The sequence below is a fragment of the Anopheles maculipalpis genome, chromosome 2RL (assembly GCF_943734695.1).
Source record: "Anopheles maculipalpis chromosome 2RL, idAnoMacuDA_375_x, whole genome shotgun sequence".
Lineage (NCBI taxonomy): Eukaryota > Metazoa > Arthropoda > Insecta > Diptera > Culicidae > Anopheles > Anopheles maculipalpis.
In genome coordinates, this window is record NC_064871.1 from 73,032,838 (window position 1) to 73,049,275 (window position 16,438).

At 43.1% G+C, this 16,438-nt stretch overlaps 5 protein-coding genes across 6 annotated transcripts in view; 2 read left to right on the forward strand and 3 right to left on the reverse strand.

The window, feature by feature from the left end:
* LOC126556033 (fatty-acid amide hydrolase 2) overlaps window positions 1-16,438 on the reverse strand; it is a 526,247-nt gene that overhangs the window by 371,401 nt on the left and 138,408 nt on the right. The window lies entirely within an intron of this gene.
* On the reverse strand, window positions 1,510-10,795 carry LOC126568839 (CTTNBP2 N-terminal-like protein). The gene is made up of 7 exons (XM_050225493.1): window positions 10,501-10,795; window positions 8,270-9,108; window positions 6,880-7,091; window positions 6,605-6,709; window positions 6,169-6,368; window positions 1,780-2,488; window positions 1,510-1,713 (listed from the first exon to the last, which is right to left on the reverse strand). The coding sequence occupies exons 1-7, from the start codon at window positions 10,624-10,626 to the stop codon at window positions 1,523-1,525; spliced, it is 2,382 nt and encodes a 793-aa protein (XP_050081450.1). The 5' UTR covers window positions 10,627-10,795; the 3' UTR covers window positions 1,510-1,522.
* Window positions 10,919-12,748, forward strand: LOC126567454 (EKC/KEOPS complex subunit LAGE3). Its single transcript, XM_050223674.1, has 3 exons — window positions 10,919-10,960; window positions 11,166-11,276; window positions 12,416-12,748. The coding sequence occupies exons 1-3, from the start codon at window positions 10,919-10,921 to the stop codon at window positions 12,746-12,748; spliced, it is 486 nt and encodes a 161-aa protein (XP_050079631.1).
* Window positions 12,775-13,382, forward strand: LOC126556335 (uncharacterized). Its single transcript, XM_050211587.1, has one exon. The coding sequence runs from the start codon at window positions 12,779-12,781 to the stop codon at window positions 13,361-13,363; it is 585 nt and encodes a 194-aa protein (XP_050067544.1). The 5' UTR covers window positions 12,775-12,778; the 3' UTR covers window positions 13,364-13,382.
* The window catches only part of LOC126555972 (nucleolar GTP-binding protein 2), a 207,117-nt gene continuing 204,188 nt past the window's right edge, over window positions 13,510-16,438 (reverse strand). The window contains exon 2 of one of the 2 annotated variants that reach the window (XM_050211124.1): window positions 13,510-15,607. In XM_050211124.1, coding sequence (XP_050067081.1) covers window positions 13,516-15,597 — 2,082 coding nt within the window. In that variant the 5' untranslated portion in view covers window positions 15,598-15,607 and the 3' untranslated portion in view covers window positions 13,510-13,515. Of the gene's footprint in view, window positions 15,616-16,438 lie in introns of both variants that reach the window. The other variant, XM_050211123.1, reaches the window with a different exon arrangement.

Consider the following 16,438-nt stretch of genomic DNA (forward strand, 5'->3'; position numbering starts at 1 on the left):
ATTACGCAAATGAGTTTTCCAGCAATATGAGCTGGCCGTCTTTCATGAATTTTTAAAAAATGTGAAAAGTAAATAATAACCTTCGACATAGGTCTGCGAACTGTTGTTACATCTTTTTACAAAGTCAAGTAATAAATTCAAAAAAAAAAAATCAAACGAATGGCTTCTTACTCACTTTTGTTTTATTCAAACAATTATACAGGCAAACGTAAGTGAAGACTGGCAAAAGTATTTTCAATCGAATCCCTATCCTGATCATGCATTGAATCTCTTCAAAAACAAGCTCCCTTTAGACAAAAAAATTTACTATTCAGCTGCAAATTATGCAAAAGTCTGATATAATATGATCATTATGTGACGATACGGCGGAGAGCCGTCATTTTCAAAGTATAAATAAAAAAAAATAGATTCATTATGAAGATATTTGAAGTCATATAATAATTCCACTATAAGTACACAACAAAAGCCTTATTTAACATTTTTATGGCTGATTTAAATAAAATAAATAAGTTTTACGACACAAAGATTGTCAACTTTAAAATAAAAACTCTGTTCATCGAACAATTGCTTATGGAAGAGTTTTTTTTATTCTTAACTAAATGTTATTAACTCGACAGCAAATAGTCACGTTTTTCTTGAAAATTTCTAATAAAAATACGACGAACAGATCAAATAAAATGTAGCGATACGGTCTGGCCGTTCTATGTGAAAAGAAAATGTCTAAAATACCCAAGTGGTCATTGAAATAAAGCTTAAAGATGTCCTGCCACTGACGAGACGTTTGAGGCATTAGGCAAAGCGAACAGGCGGACAAGCGCACGATTTAACTTTTTTTTAACATTTCTTGTTTTCCAGTGGGTAGGGTTAAGCTTCCGGTGTAAAGTGTATTAGTAAGAGTAGATAAATCAATTCGGTGCATATTATTGCACGTTCGTATCGGTTACACGTTGACATGAATGATTAGGATTTTTCTGCCGTTTATGTGGGGTGCCAAGATTCGGAACGTGCTTCGTCGTATGTTTTAACGCAAATAAGCGAATGTGTTAAAGGAAAGCTTTCGTAAAATTTCGTCAATAGGTAAAATAAAAATCGGTATTTAAATTTACAGACGCGACTAGTATATAAACCACTGACAAATTAAACATTACGTTAAAAAGGTTTAAAAAAATAAAACTTTAAAACAAAAATCCAACTTTAGCACGGGGATGTGCTAATGCAACAAACACTTTAAAGCAAGAAATAAAATAAAAATAATGTACCGCACAAAACCGATTGTTCTAACAGTGTTACACTGTACGCTACAACTTAAGCAACGCGTTAAGCAGATTTCCCCCGAGAAAGCCATAAAAATAAAATGACATTCGCTTGCGCTTAATGCGAAATAAAATAACGACTTCACGTACCAGAGACGGTACTATCAGATCGATGTGCCCACACCGCGGCACACGTGTTTGTAGGTGAGAGAATTGGGTCATATAGTAATATATGTATGTGTTAGCCAGCCATCCATCCAGCCAGCCATTTACACTATCCCACCTTCGCAGCCGGTCAATATTTCGGATGACCCACCGGTGGCGGCTGATGATACGGATGAGGCAGATGGGGCTGTCGACGCAAAACTTTGCTGTTGGATAGGGCTGGTTGTGGTGGTGGCGGCTGTTGACGCTGCTGCTGCTGCTGCTGTGGCTGTTGGGGTCCCACCGGCACTGGCAACTGTAGGAGAAGCGATAGCATTATTGAACGGTGTCTGTTGTTGCAGCGGTGCAACACCGGACGAACCATGAGCGAGATGAGAAACGTGATGCGGATGGTGCGTGTAGAGCTGCGGTACGGGATGAGAATGATGTTGCTGCTGCAAGGCGTTTGGCGCATTATTGGCGGCATTATTGGTGCTGCTCAGTGAGTTTATGTTCATGGTGGTGGAATTGGAGGAGTTGGAAGGGGAGAATATGGCGGTACTGGTAATAGTTGTGTTGGTGGTGCTATTGGTGTTTGGTGAGCATGACTGTAGCACACTATTGCTGTTAACACTGTTACTACTACTGATGGCGGACGAACTGTTGCTGGCGGTGGCCGTGCTACTGAGTGCGTTACTGCCGATACTACTGCTGACGGGGCTAACAGGGGTCGTGGTGATGCTCCCATTCCCACCGCTGATCGATCCAGTGCTGCTCCCACTGCTGCTGCTGCTACTGCTGCTACCACTGTTGCTGAGAAAAGGAATACGGGACGAAACGGCACCGGCTGCCACGGCTGCCACGGCCGACACACCAGACAGTTTCGGTGGTATCTGCGGCTTGTTGGGTGGGATCGGTGGCGGCACTCCGCGACCACCCACCGGCAAAATTATTGTCTTCTTGATGGTGGCCGTTGATGAGCCGGATAGTGGGCTCATCGTGCCCGGTGCTGCTGCTGATGCTCCTCCTCCACCGCTGATTACCGTAGCCGCTGCAATGCCGGCCGCCTTACGTACGCCCGTGCTCGCCATCTGTGGTGGGGAGGGTCCGGCAGAAGGTGGTTTCGATGTTAAAGTGATGTGCACACAGAAAACAAGTTCGTTGGTGAATTTTTTACTGTTTTTAGATTCCTTTTCGTTGTTCGTGTGTGTACGTGTATATATGTGTATATGTATACACTGAGCGAAATACGAACAGCGTCACCATTTTTTTTTTTTGACACTATGTTCAAAATTTATAAATTAATTCTGCTTTTTTTTCATTTAGAATCTTCGTTCAATATATTTTAAACAGTATTGTGTCAATGCGTCGAAATTTTTGCGAACTGTTCACATTTTTGTCGATAAATTTATGGAAAATAGTACCATAATAAAATTAAAATAGCACCACCTTGCTAAAAATACATCCTGCGCCATTTTTCTTAACTTTTGTCAACTTCGGTTAATTCTCATTAGAGATAAAGTTTCATACAAAAAACGTTAAGCATCAATAGGCCGAGTGTAGCCTCCAAAGTTAGGAGCAAAGATATATATGAAATCAAACAATAATGCAGGCTTCTTTTCGAGTGAAAACGGTCAGAATAGCTTCCAGGCACTAAGGAGACACTAAAAAAAATCATGCGGTTCTTGAAAATTTGGTATAATGGCTGCTACATATTTTTATGTAGAAAATAAAGCTAAAATACGGTGCGATTTGAGATAATTTATATTAGTAAACCAGAAGAGACATTGTTAAGCAATGAAAATTTGAAGCGGCACAATAATCGCTCAGCAAAATCAACTTTACAGAACGTCATGGATAACCTCAATCGGAACATTTTGGCCGACATATTTCCTCGACAGATGAGTGTTAAAATGCGAACATGAAGTGCTTGATGATCCCAATCATTGACAAAAATAAAGGTAAGATTTCCACGAAGAGCCTGATTTTAACATGTGCCATAACATTGATGGTGATACTCTGATTATTTGAATATCTTTTTCTCGTGGAGAAGAGCTCCAACTGGCGTTGATTTTAAGGACACTGAAGACAAATAATGCCATCTGTCTATATGTTAGACATAATCATAATCGATCAAAACGAGTTTTACTTGGCCTTTTTGTACGTTTCCACATGGATAATGTTTTTCACACAAAAACTTGAAGGATATGAATGGCCAACACATTAGATCTGTATCTGGTGGGGAACTTTTATTGCAATGTTGTTTTTTTGTTTTTTTTTTTACCCTGGAAAATAGCAAAATTGGCCCAGAAAGCACTTCTTATTAGCAATTATCCGAAAGATTCATTCCCTTTTTTCGTGAATTTATAGGGTTTTAAATGTAAATAATTCGCAAAAATATCCATACAATGATTCAAAAATGTTTAAAATAGATTGAACTAACATTCTAAACTTAAACAAGCCGGATCGGTTAATAAAGTTCGTAGATATCGTCAAAAAACATGGCTGTGCAATTCTTATTTCGCTCAGTGTACACCTCTGTGTGTTGGGGCTTCAATTACAAGCGTTACGGCCAAATTTTCGATTCGTTAAATGTATTTATTTGGGGGTTTTCTACATTCGAACAACATGTTTCATGACACCGATAGATAAATCATCTTCATATTAACATTCTATTGATTAAATGCCATTTTGGGGTTTTAAAAGAAAAAAAGTGTATAACGGCTACAGACCCACTTCTAAGCGCGGCAAAGAATATATATCAAAATAACTAACAAACAAAGACAAGGTATAAACATAAAAATGTACAATAACAGCGCGGCTTTAGAAAATATGAGCATAAATATTGTTATTTTATAAATCTCTCAGCACAATTTGTTTACAATTTTCCCTTGTATCACCTGTGTGTGTATGTTGCTCAACATCGTACCATTGAATCCATTCTACTTTCACATTAGTAATCATTATTAGTTGAGGCAACAGTGTGTTAGTTTGTTAAGGTACGCACGTACGTTCTTATTACATTTCCATGTTCTATCTTTGTTCTTGTCCCAACACAAATAAGGGAAAAAATTCGTTAAAAAATATAAATAACTTAATTCAAGTTAGCAGCACTCATGAGGCGCCCTGTTGCGGTTATGGCATATATCCAAAACTGATTGTAAATAAAAATAAACATTGCCTTATAAGTTCACTACAGTGGGCAGCCGCACGAAGCAGGAAAGCATTGTTTTAGGGTTAATGAAACGCAAACACGCGCATGTACGAGTTTCCATTACCATTTAGTTTGCACCAATCGTTACACGCAATGCAAATGACGCATTTTAATTAATTGGATTATTGTGGGTAATAATTTTGTTAAATATATAGGAAGGAAAATAAAATGAGAAAAATAAAATTAGCTATTTAGAAACGGGGTAAACGCCTGTATTCAATATGTTTTATTTTTAAATGATTGCGTCTAATATCTACATGAACGAGTGAAAAATTAAATACAGAACCCTACAGCTGCTAACGTCTTTAACGTATGATACAAGAGTCTGACTACTGGAACACGGTACGTAAAGATTGATATTAGGTCTGCAACTTAATTTGTGGCTAGTTCAGCAGTGGTTTTCAAAAACGTTTACATGGTTTTAGGCATTTAAAAAATATTTTTAAGATTATGTAACTCTAAGTACTGCTGTTAGGAAATACGTTTGCATTGGTCTTTATTTTTTACATGTTTTAAGACAGCGGATAGCTTAAAAGAACCAAAGCGCATTAAAGTAATATGAAGAATGACAAAAAACTTCCCGCAACGAGAAAAAATTCGAGCCACACCAACGAAACAGGCCGAAAATTAAGGGAAACGGAATATTAAGTTTCACAGTAAATAATTCCTAACTCTGGTTGTGGCGCAAAAACAATATTTCTCGATGTTTGGGATATTATTAACCAAATTACTGTACTTTACGTTTCAACAAATGCTTTGGAAGGTCTGATTGTTTCGGTCAGACCCACAAGAACAGCTAAATAAAGAGAAACAGTCAAAGAAGCGTTACGAAGCGTTACATTTAGATGGTCTGTTTCGGTGGTGTGTGCATTGGGCTGCTCTTAAATACAACTTAAACCAGTCTTGAAAAAACGCCACGTGTGTTAAGTTAATGACCTAATATCTATAATGTGAAGTTTTAGAATGTGTAATGTGAGCTACTGCTTTAATGAGTTTAACCGTTTTAGACATGTCGAACTAAACTGAAACCATTCAACCAAAGTTATATCATAAAAACCTATTCGTTTTAATTAACTTTCTTTTAAAATTACAAAAATCGACCGAAAGGATCAAATTCGAATCTGAATCAGGTACGGTAGTGAGTAAGTAATGGATTATTATTTATAATTAGATTAGCAGCAATTATAATTAGATTAGCAAGGTGAATGAGTTAGTGTTAGAGGCAAACAAGTGACCGAAAGTACCAAAAAAAAAAACTGTCACGCGCAACAACAAATAAAAAAGGCATACAAAAATTAAGCGGGCTTAAATTAAAGAAAACCGAACGACTTGTCTACAACCAGTGCATAGGTGTTGTAACAAAAACTGTCCCAAACCAAACTGTCCCCTCTTTAGGTTCGTAATGAAACAAATTTGCAAAAGTAAAAACAAAACAAACGAACGAAACAAAACGAAACCAAAAAGTAACACGTCATACTCAATGCAAGCAAATTGAGTAATGAAAATGATCCACGGTTTTTTGCTTGAAAGCTGTATGAACTGTATGCGGTCACTTACCTTCCCCGTTGGTGTGTTTGCGTAGGTATCCGAAGCTGTTCCAGCTGGTACGCCGGAAGCGTTTGTTCCAGTTCCAACCGTACCTGGGCCCGCAGTACCGGGACCACTACCGACTATTGGAGGCGAAGTGATGGAAAGTTGCGAAATGGCCGTCTGTCTTATGAGTTGCCCTGGTGAGACTGATCGCGCAATTCCAGTGGCTGTGGGGTAGGCGAGAAAGTAGTTTTAATTTTTGTTGGACGCAAATGAATGAAAACACACACGCAGATTATTACAAAAACCAAACACAAATCATACGTAATTCAAAGCTGAGCATGACAAAAACAGGCAATATAAAGAAACAAAAGCAAAACAATATTTTTCTCGACCAAAACACACTGAATGAACACTTAAAATGCAAGCAAATTGTATGTTGAAATACTAGAATGTTCATTACTTGGTGCCGAAACGGGAACGCTCGATACGGTTGCAGTCGGTTGTACAACTTTTGTTGCCATGCTACTAATCATTTGTCCCGGAATACCTATAGTTCCTGCAGTTACTGTGAAAGAACACCGAAACAATCAATTATCATCCGGCCGAACAGTCTCGCAGAAAAACGAACTCTTTGTGCATGAATGGTTGAAAATGACCGGCAAATCCTTCCTAATCGGAAGGTCTGTCACCTGTTTTGTAATAAACATGACGAAATTCTGTATTGGTAAATCTTACCGGTCGCACCAACCGATGAGGGACTTGCTGCAACACCAGTGGAAGAAACGCCACCGCCGGGTGTTCCACCGATCGAGGGCCGAGACGGTACGAGACCGCCCGGTTTGGTAGGTAACTGTGGAGCAACTAGCGGATGTCGTATACCGGTTTGCTTGCGTAGCAATTCAATTTCCGCCTTAAGCTGCTGTATTTCTAGTTCCTGATCCTTTACCCTGCAAAAGAACAACATTTTGAAAATTAAACATGAGTTTTAACTATAAGAATGTTTAATATTATAAGCTAATTGCATGATTTTGATCCATAAAATGGATATTTTGAATCTGTGGAACTTTGCAGCCATAAAGTTTAAATTTGCAATTCGATTGTGGAACCTAATGTAGTTTCAACAAAGCGTTCGGTCAAACCCTGTCAAATTGTTGAAGCCTAATCCCATTACACGATGACAATGCTCCACAACATTCCCACAACAGTAAGTGATTCCACAATTCAATTTTATATATTTTTTCGCAGATAGCTTTCGAAGCCTACCATCATCGCTCTTCTGCATGAAAAACTAACGAACCACAGGATTTCGATCCATATAATGGAAGTTTGGAGCCACTCAGAGGAATTTTTCAAACTGATAGAGGAATATGACGAGCTTTACGGATAACTTTGCTATCATATAACAGGATTTTACATGAAGCTAGGAGAAAATTTGCAATTATATAGTGGAATTTCTGCTGAGCTCTCTTCTATAAAACTGGCTTTTATAAAACTTGTTTTCGTCAGCACACCGTATCGGACATTTGAACGGTAGTTCCACATTTGCAAACGATATTTACAAAATTTCTACCCTCAGAAAATGCAAAATTCCACAAAGGACAAGATTCTAATATTCATTTGAATTAGTCATCTAAGTAATTGTACAATTAAATTGTATAAAACCGGGCGGAAATTCTGTATGAATAATACTTATAATTATTTAAAGGCTTACAATAGTTGCGTGATAAATTGTCTGACAATTTATCTATGAGGTACAGTATGTGCTAAGCAACTTTAGTTAATTTTAAAAATTAGATCAAAATTGATTTTTGCATTAGCAAATAATATATAATAAATAAATAAACCATAATGCCTATATTCCTTCATTAAAATTTTGGATTGGTTTTTCATTAAAATACACACAAAAAAGTGTATTATCTCTTCCTCTTTGATTTATGCCAACGTAAGCGTTCACAAGGTCAATAAAACTGTATATCTCTCGTCCCACTCTTATCACGCCACTAAATAAGCGTGATGCTGATAAGACTGCGGAGTACTAAAACAACAAACAATCTCCCAAACTGTTTCTACCGATGTGCCTGTCCATGCCACCGTCGCACTACTAACTACGGCGCGCGATACGTACCGTTTTTCCTCCTTCGCTAAACTCTGGTGCAGCATTTTCCGTTCGATCTCAAACTGTAGCGCCTGCTTCTCCATCTCCGCCTCCATTCGGAGCGATTTCTTGCTTTCCTCCTCCAGCCCCTCTGCAATCGTATCGACGCGTTGCTTTTCCTCGGACAGTATTTGAGCTAAATCTTCGCTCCGCTTCCGTTCCTCGATGTATTTGATGATGATCTTTTTGCGCTCGGCAAGCAACAAGAGTACGATCTGCTTCTGACGATTCTTTTCTGCCTCGAACTGTTCCTGCACCTTCTTCAACTCTATCTCCAGCACCTTATGCTGCTCCTTCTCGTGATCCAGTTCTTGCTTCAGCCGAGAACGTTCAATCTCCAACCCGTACGTAATGTCGTCTCCTTGGGCGGTAGTGTGCTCGTGCTTACGGCGCTCATCGTACAGCTCCTGCACTACCCGCTTGTGACGCTCTTCGGCATCCTTTAGTGCTTCGATCATTTTTGCCTGCGCTTGACGTTGCTGCATGACTAGAGCGGCTAGAGAATCCATCTGTTCGCGCACCCCGCTACGCTGCTCGTTCATCAGCCGCATCTCGTGCTCGGAATGGGCCGCCTGGATGGAGGACTGTCGGCTGGCAATGTTACCGCTGGCGGCCAGCTGGTCGCGAAACAGTGCCGCATGTGGATCGTTCAAGTTGGTCGATTTGCTGAACCGTGGTGCGGTTAGAAGATGTTTAACCTTTTCCGTCTTAAGCACCGCAATCACGACATCGCGGGCCTGCAGTTCACCCTCAAGATAGCTGAGCAGTTTTAGCAGATCCGCTTTGCTAAAATCCATCTTTGGGTTACGCTAAAATGAAAGTAAAGTCGAGAGTTCATTAGAATATGTGTGATTATGGAGTCAAATAACGCTAAGGCGGTCATCCAAACCCTCTACTCGGTGTAACCTTCTACAAACGCCTTTTCTTTGTTATTCATTTCAATATCGTTAAGAAGGAAGCAAACAACCGGCTGAACCTGTTCCGGATGCCAGGATCCATTCAAGTTTCGATAATTGTGCCATCAAGCTCCCTGATCACACCTCTATCTTCGCTGCTGAATCAATAGCCAAGCCACACTCAGCTCCTAGACTCCATACCTACGTCCCCGACAATCGTGTTCTGCTGGATTCCGGGTCATTCCGGATTTAACCGATCACACTTCATGGGAATATATCGAATCCGGTCATCACCAGCAAGTCCTATCCCGTGTTCGAATGGAACACACACGCCTGACTCATTCCTACACCCTCAACAAATCCAGTCCTCCACTCTGCTGCTTCTGTGGCGTTGATATCACCGTCCGCCACATCCTCACCGATTGCCATGTATCTTCTACATAATAAAAGTAAAATATTCATCTCGCTTTTGAGGATACACGACAGAGGAGGCCTTGCCACAATCAATTTCCCTTCCAGCACTTTCAGGATGTCCATATGGACAGATGACTGATTGCGTGGCATCCATTTGTCAGTAGGCCACGGACAAACAGTTGACAAACAATGATCCCTAAATGTAAGCGGGTTTGAACATTCGCAAACCGTTTGTAGTGTGCTTGGTAAGTAAATAAGCACGAAATCCTCGTCATTCCCTCGCCCCTATACCTTGCTGGCGGATGATGGGAAAAACCACGAAAGGGCAACCGGTCAATCACACCTCCAGTCCGAATCGACAAACAACGAAACACGCACAGCACACATACGTTCCCCCCTCCCTCAAGAGGTCATGCCAGTGCAACCACTCCTCCCCCCGTCGTTGTTACATATCGCGTGTCAATTTGTTCTGACTAGAACCGCGCGGTTCTTCTTCCCTTCGCGAAGGGATGATTTCGCTCATTCATGCGATTGTTGCGTTCTCTTTTTCACCTCGGTAACGTTCTTCACTCTCACATACACGTTGCTCGCAATCTTTCTTCGGCTCTCGGTCTCGCTCGCATCACACAAGACACCGCGCGGACGTGTTAGCACGGGGCATTCGAATATTGATTTTTCCATGCCTTTACTTGGGGCGCGTCTAAAGATGGGAAACATGGGGGAGACTGGGGAACAGGTTCCAAGGTACATGTGTGCATCTTTTCAACACGTTATAGCGAAACTTTTCCTTCCGGAGAATATGCCCCTGAGAACATCTTCGTCGTCATGACCAGCTGCTTACTTTTTTCCTGTCTTACCCTGACAGAGTATTAAACGCATATATAAACTTACCTTCAACGTATCGCTCGTCTGTTTGATAGCGGCCAGGTCTGCCTCGGTAAATTTGACCGTACCCTTCGGTTTGTCCGTTGCGGGCGATTCTCCATCGCCGCTGGAGCTGGTCCCAACTTCCGCCATCGTTTGCCGACAGAGCCGTACTCGGGTTCCCAGTGTGGCGCCGTTCACTGTACGGAGGGAGACTGTGTGAAGCACACAGCCACCGCCCGGTTTACTGGTTGACGTAAGAAAAAAACGGTCCCTATCAAGTGGGACCACCACCAAAGCCACCCGACCGACTCCGGCGGATGTTGAACAGGAATTTGTTGGCAAGAAGTATACCCTGTAAAACGTTGGGTAACGTTTTCGGGCAATTTGCACTGAGCCTACAAACAATCACAGCAATCGATCGATGATGATGGTCACTTGTAGTATGTCCTGGCGGATACAGATGGTGCTGTACGTTAGGCAGGCGGTACGGTGATTCACGCACTGTTTTCGTGCATAATAACTAAGCAGGGCGAGGAGATGCTCAAACTAAGGCAGCAATCCTCATCCAGCAGCTGTCGAGTGCGTTCGTTCTTCTTTCGAGAATACCCCCGCTCACATACAAACACACACACATGGGATTCTAGGTTTTTCACACTTTTCTACTCTCTTTCTCTTTCCTTTTTCTCTAGGATGTTCTCTTTCTCTGTGTGAAGGTCGCGACGACTGATGATGATCCGATTACCGCACACAGCACAGCACATATCATCCACAGGCAACTCTACACCGTAGTACCACCGTTCGTATTTGTGTGCGTTTGTGTGTGGGGACGTGTACGTGCTCTCTACTGCTTGCACTCGTCAAATGCACTTCCGAGCGCAGCATGCGCGCGAGGCAGAAAAAGAGAGGGGGCGGAATGAAGTGGACGAAAAACAAGAATACAAACACAACACAACGCGCACTCCCTACTTTCTGCTGCTACCCCCACCCAAACGAAAAGATGCTGTCATTCTTCGTGTTGATGACGGTGATGATGATGCCCTGCTCTTGACACCTACGAGGCCGTCCATGCACTGCCGACGACAACGAAGACAACAACAACAGCGTGATGATGATGATGCATTAGCCAATAATCAATTATTCTGGTTATTTTGATATTGTTATTCACTCTTTTCTTCGTCAGCAAAATCTTCTAATCTGGACTGGAACATCGAAACTTGGCTAAACATCACGTCCCTTGCACAACTACACACAGAATCTAGACACATACAACCCGTGATTCTTAGCGCATCATGTTGTTGGTCTTCTTGCTGTTGTTTGCTGTCTATCGTCCCTGTTTTACTGCCCTTTGTTTAGGATGCACACTATACCTTCTGTCGCAACAAACTATTTACGATACGAACCACCAACACGAACAGCTCAAATGTACTTTATTCGCCGGGAATCATCGAAACAAACGCACCGAAAAATGGGCAACACCAGGCGTGCGTGTTTTGTTTCCACGGACGAACAAACGAACAAGCGCTGCTCGATGGTGTCGGAGAACCGGGAGAGATTGCGGTCATACGTGATGACAGTTGTGCATGACAGATAGAAAATGCCCAAAAAATAACCCCACAGGGTACATTTTGGAAGGGTTGTGCACGAAGATGCGATAGATGGTTTAGTGAAAAAACTATTTTCCAGGCTTGTTAACGTAATTTTGAGTCTGAATTTATTTTCACCTAATATTTTAAACTTTTAACGAAGTTTTGAAGATAAAATTTGAAAAATCCTCACCTACACATTTGAATCAGCTGTTATCATTCAAATGCAATGACGTCACGTGTCCATCCATGGTTCACAAAATGTAAACAAACTCATCGCGCTGCCGCGATTCATTCTGTTTCAAACTGAAAAAAGCCATTTTCTCTGTGTTATTCTAAATTATGAAAACGAATAGAGATATCGAAGTGTAAGTTTGCTCTTGCTGATAAGTTTACGGCAAGCTTTTCACAATATCATTCACTTTTTCAGCACGCTCAAGATTCCGTTTCCGACCAAACGGGAAGCCGAGATAGCGTACCATGTGCTGCGTGTCGATAGTGAACCGAAGCGTAGCTTCATCAACAAATTTCTAAAACTAGAAGAGAACGTACTGCTGCTAGAATTGACCGGGGAACAGGCGAAAAACGTGCGCGTTGGTGTGACATCGTTTTGCGAACTGCTGATTCTTTGCTGTGAAACGCTCGACCAGTTTGGTCCACCGCTGTCGGACAAATACGCCCATTACTAAGCCCCAACGTATCGTTTTTGGGCGTTCGTAATGCCTGAACATACGCCGGCTCCAACGCCGGGCAGAGCAATTTACGGCTTTGCCGTGTTCCTTCTGTTTAAGACCCTATTCTTAATGTACGTCCTGTGGGCATTTGTTCCTACCGCGTGGTTCGAAATGCTTGGCTTAACGTATCTACCGGATAAATACTTTGCCCTCTTTATACCGATCGTTGCATTGGTTGCAGTGACATTGTTTGCTTTTTTAATATATCCCTCACTGGCCCTGTCCATGATGCCCGACGTAGACGACCGCGTAACGATCGCCGATAACAGCACGATCGTAAGGTGCGAGTATCGCTTTCCGGACGGTCAAATCTGTCATCAGCGAGTGGAGGATCCGTTCGAAAGTGGATGGTATGCGAAACGACACTGTTCCAAGCATAGTTCCCGCCACATCGAAACCCAACGTACGGTACGTGTGGCCAACTTTTGTGACTGTCCGTATGAGGGACAGTGTCTGCTCCGGAAGGATCCTGAGTACTTACCAACACTACGGAGCAAAGATCCGATACCGGCCGTTAAGGATCTAAGCCTGTCACAGGTTAACCGCGTCCTATACCGACGATGTAGATAGAGAATTGCTTTTTTGAAATTTAAAAATAAATTTCAAACAATAATTAAATAATCGCCATTTTTCACTTTAACTCTATAGAATCATTTTATTATCTCAAAAGTAGAATAAAGAGGAAAAGAAATTAACAGCTCCTAAAATCCACCCAGCCACACTCAATCGTCCATTTTTGCCTTCTTGTTTCGATTGCGATTCTTAACGTTGTGTGTCTCGTAGAAGTTGCTGCCAATCTTTTTCCGCTTGCCGGCACGCTCAATCGCACGCTTCTGTCGGGAGGTAAGCTTAACGGCTTTCTTCGTGCTCGTTTCTGGTTCTGCCGCCTTTTCCACTGCAGCTGCATCGTCCTCCTCCTCCGGTGTCTGTTTCTTCTTGGTAAGATGTGCCTTTTCCTTGGCGCTACGATGCACCACCCTGCCCTGCTCTTCGTCATACTCGTCCTCCGAGTAGAAATCGCTAATACCGGACGAGTCTTCATCGCCATCACCAGCGGCAGCCTTCTTACGATTGGCTCTCTTAGCCTTCGCTTCCGCTTTCTTCTCTTCCTTCAGCTTCTCCAGCAGCTCCAGATCGATCTTATCGATTTCGCGAACGTCTTCGCTTTCAAACTCCAGGTTAACTTTAATCTTGCGGAAATCTTGTATCTGGAACAGCTCGCGACCCTTCTTGACGGTGTCCGGGATGGTTGGTGTAGCTGTTACACCCGAGTACGTGCTCTTCTGCTCCTCGTCCCCTTGTAGCGACTGATTCAATTCTTCTTGCTCCCCTTCTTCCGCTACTTCCTGTCCTAGCTGCTTTTGCTGCTGCTCGTGGAACGATTTCGGTATTTCAAAGCCTTCCGGTGCAACATAGAACGGTAAACGACCACGCTGCCAATCGTTCAGAATCATCTTCGCAACGGTTGGCACATCCGGTTCACCCTTCTTGAGCAATTTGCCCATTTTGCGGGCTATCTGCTCAAGGAAATCAATATGATCCGTCCACTCCGACACACCGTACGTCTTCACAACGTACTCCTTGCGGATGCGCTTCAGCACCTCCTCGATATAGTCTTCCGGATTATTAACCAGCTCAACACGTACCACCGCCTTCAGCACCTTCTCGGTGTCCGTTTCCGCCGTCGGGTACACCACACCGGGACAATCAATCAGGAAGATGCGTTTCATCAGCGTAATGTACTGCCAAACCTTCGTTTCACCCGCAATTGGAGCGACCTTACACACCTTCTTGCTGCGCAGGGCATTAATGACAGACGATTTGCCCACGTTCGGGTACCCGATGAAACCAACACTGATCTGTTTCTTATCCACGTGCAGCTTGCCGATCTGGCGCAATAGATTGATCAGCGCTCCCTTACCGAACGGATGAGTTAGTGAGGCGTGAAAAGCGATCGTCGGATACTCCTTGCTGAGTATGGCCACCCAGCGCTGCGTTACCCAAATCGGCACCAAATCTACCTTGTTCAGGATGAAGAATAGATGCTTGTGTGGCTTTTCCTTCCGGAGGAAGGTTTCGATGTACTTCGAGCGCGTTCCCATCGGATCACGTGCATCCAGCACCTGCAACAACACGTCCGCCGAATCGACCACCTTGTGCAGCTCATTCCAGATACGCTTGCTCTGGCCGGCAGCAAAAATGTACTCCCGCACCGCATCCTTCACCCCACCATCATCACGCTCAATATCGTGATCCTTCGTCTCATCGTACTTCTCAGCCGATTCTTCAGCCGTCTTCGTTAGGTCCTCCAGATCCCGTACTTTCAGCGTTGGCCGTTTGCGCAGTTTCTTCTTGCCAAACACCGTTTCGTAGCTTTCCGTATCAAGCAGATGCACCCGCTGATAGCGAGCCGATTCGTTCAGTAGCGTAATCGGCAGATTGGTAGGCTTCATGATCACCTTGTACGGATCCTTTACCGCTTTGCCCATCTCTTCCTGAAACTTTTGCAACGATTTCTGCGAGATGACACGCGAATTGGCAAACCACTTCGGGGACGGTTCGACACGAGCCACCGTACCACTGCTAACCCACCCCTGAAACGGTGCCGGGGTGATGATTTTTCCTCGGCGGTCACGCTTCGCCTTAAAGTTCCGGTACATTTGCAACCGCTTGATCGTTGCCTTCGTACGCGGTTTGGCCACCCCCTTGAGACCCTCGGTAGGCCGGTCCGGGTTCATGGAGTGGGTCGATTTGTTCAACGACATCTTTCGGGGTGGCCCCGACTTGGAGCTCACTTTCGGCATTGTTGGTTCACTTTTGCACTGGCGATGCTGCTAAATGAAAAACAGCGGTGGAAATCGGTCAATTTCCTCACCAAAGTCGTGAGAAAGTAGATGGAATTTTTACACGACGCAAAATAAAAACAGTGACCGCAACACGCGGCTCGCTGCTCGATTAAAATGACAGCGGTCGCTTGACAGCTGCCATGCAGCGTGTTGGGGGGGGATTTGAATTTTGAAAATACTCAATTTAGAACCATTTGCAATATCATAAATTGTACAAATTTGAACTGTATTTGTTGCGCTAAGAGGCTTCCAATATTTCATTTATTGGTACTTTTAAGCAAAATTATATTTTAAAGCACCTTTTCTTCACAAATGCCTTTTTTTCTACCAACATGCTCTGCAAACTTTTTGGGCGGAGCTGTACCGCACAGTGACAGATTCATCTGTCACTTCACTTGACGGCGCTATGTTGTTTACATTCGTCTCCCACCTCGCAACTGAAAAGACCTGTTTACGGCCCTGGAACGTGTATACCGACGGGCGTACGTATTTACAATTTGTTGCCAGCAGCTCCCCGAAACGGTCGGTCGATCGCGCGATCCGTTTCCAGCCGCGTGTAGTGCTTGTGGCATTGGTAAAGCATTGGAATTCGAACCATCTCCCCCGTCTGTTGTGTTTGCGCGTCAAGGTAGAAAGAATCCAGCCACCCGAACCGTGCGGCTTTGTGTGCGTGTGTGTGAGCGAGCGTGATTTTAAACAAACTTTCTCCTTCGTAATCGCCCGTCCCCGTGGTGTGACGAATGCTTGGGCTGTGAAGATGCAGCAGTGAAGCTTCATTGATAGTTTTTTTTTCTTCTTG

Coding starts and splice junctions, on each gene's coding strand:
- LOC126556335 (XM_050211587.1), top strand. CDS start 12,779: ATGCCTGAACATACGCCGGCTCCAACGCCGGGCAGAGCAATTTACGGC.
- LOC126568839 (XM_050225493.1), bottom strand. CDS start 10,626: ATGGCGGAAGTTGGGACCAGCTCCAGCGGCGATGGAGAATCGCCCGCA. Junction 9,109..10,500: donor AGACGAGCGATACGTTGAAG/GTAAGTTTATAT, acceptor CTTTCATTTTAG/CGTAACCCAAAGATGGATTT. Junction 7,092..8,269: donor TTAGCGAAGGAGGAAAAACG/GTACGTATCGCG, acceptor GTTCTTTTGCAG/GGTAAAGGATCAGGAACTAG.
- LOC126567454 (XM_050223674.1), top strand. CDS start 10,919: ATGTCCTGGCGGATACAGATGGTGCTGTACGTTAGGCAGGCG. Junction 10,961..11,165: donor TGCTGTACGTTAGGCAGGCG/GTACGGTGATTC, acceptor CTTTTTCTCTAG/GATGTTCTCTTTCTCTGTGT. Junction 11,277..12,415: donor ACACCGTAGTACCACCGTTC/GTATTTGTGTGC, acceptor GAAAACGAATAG/AGATATCGAAGTGTAAGTTT.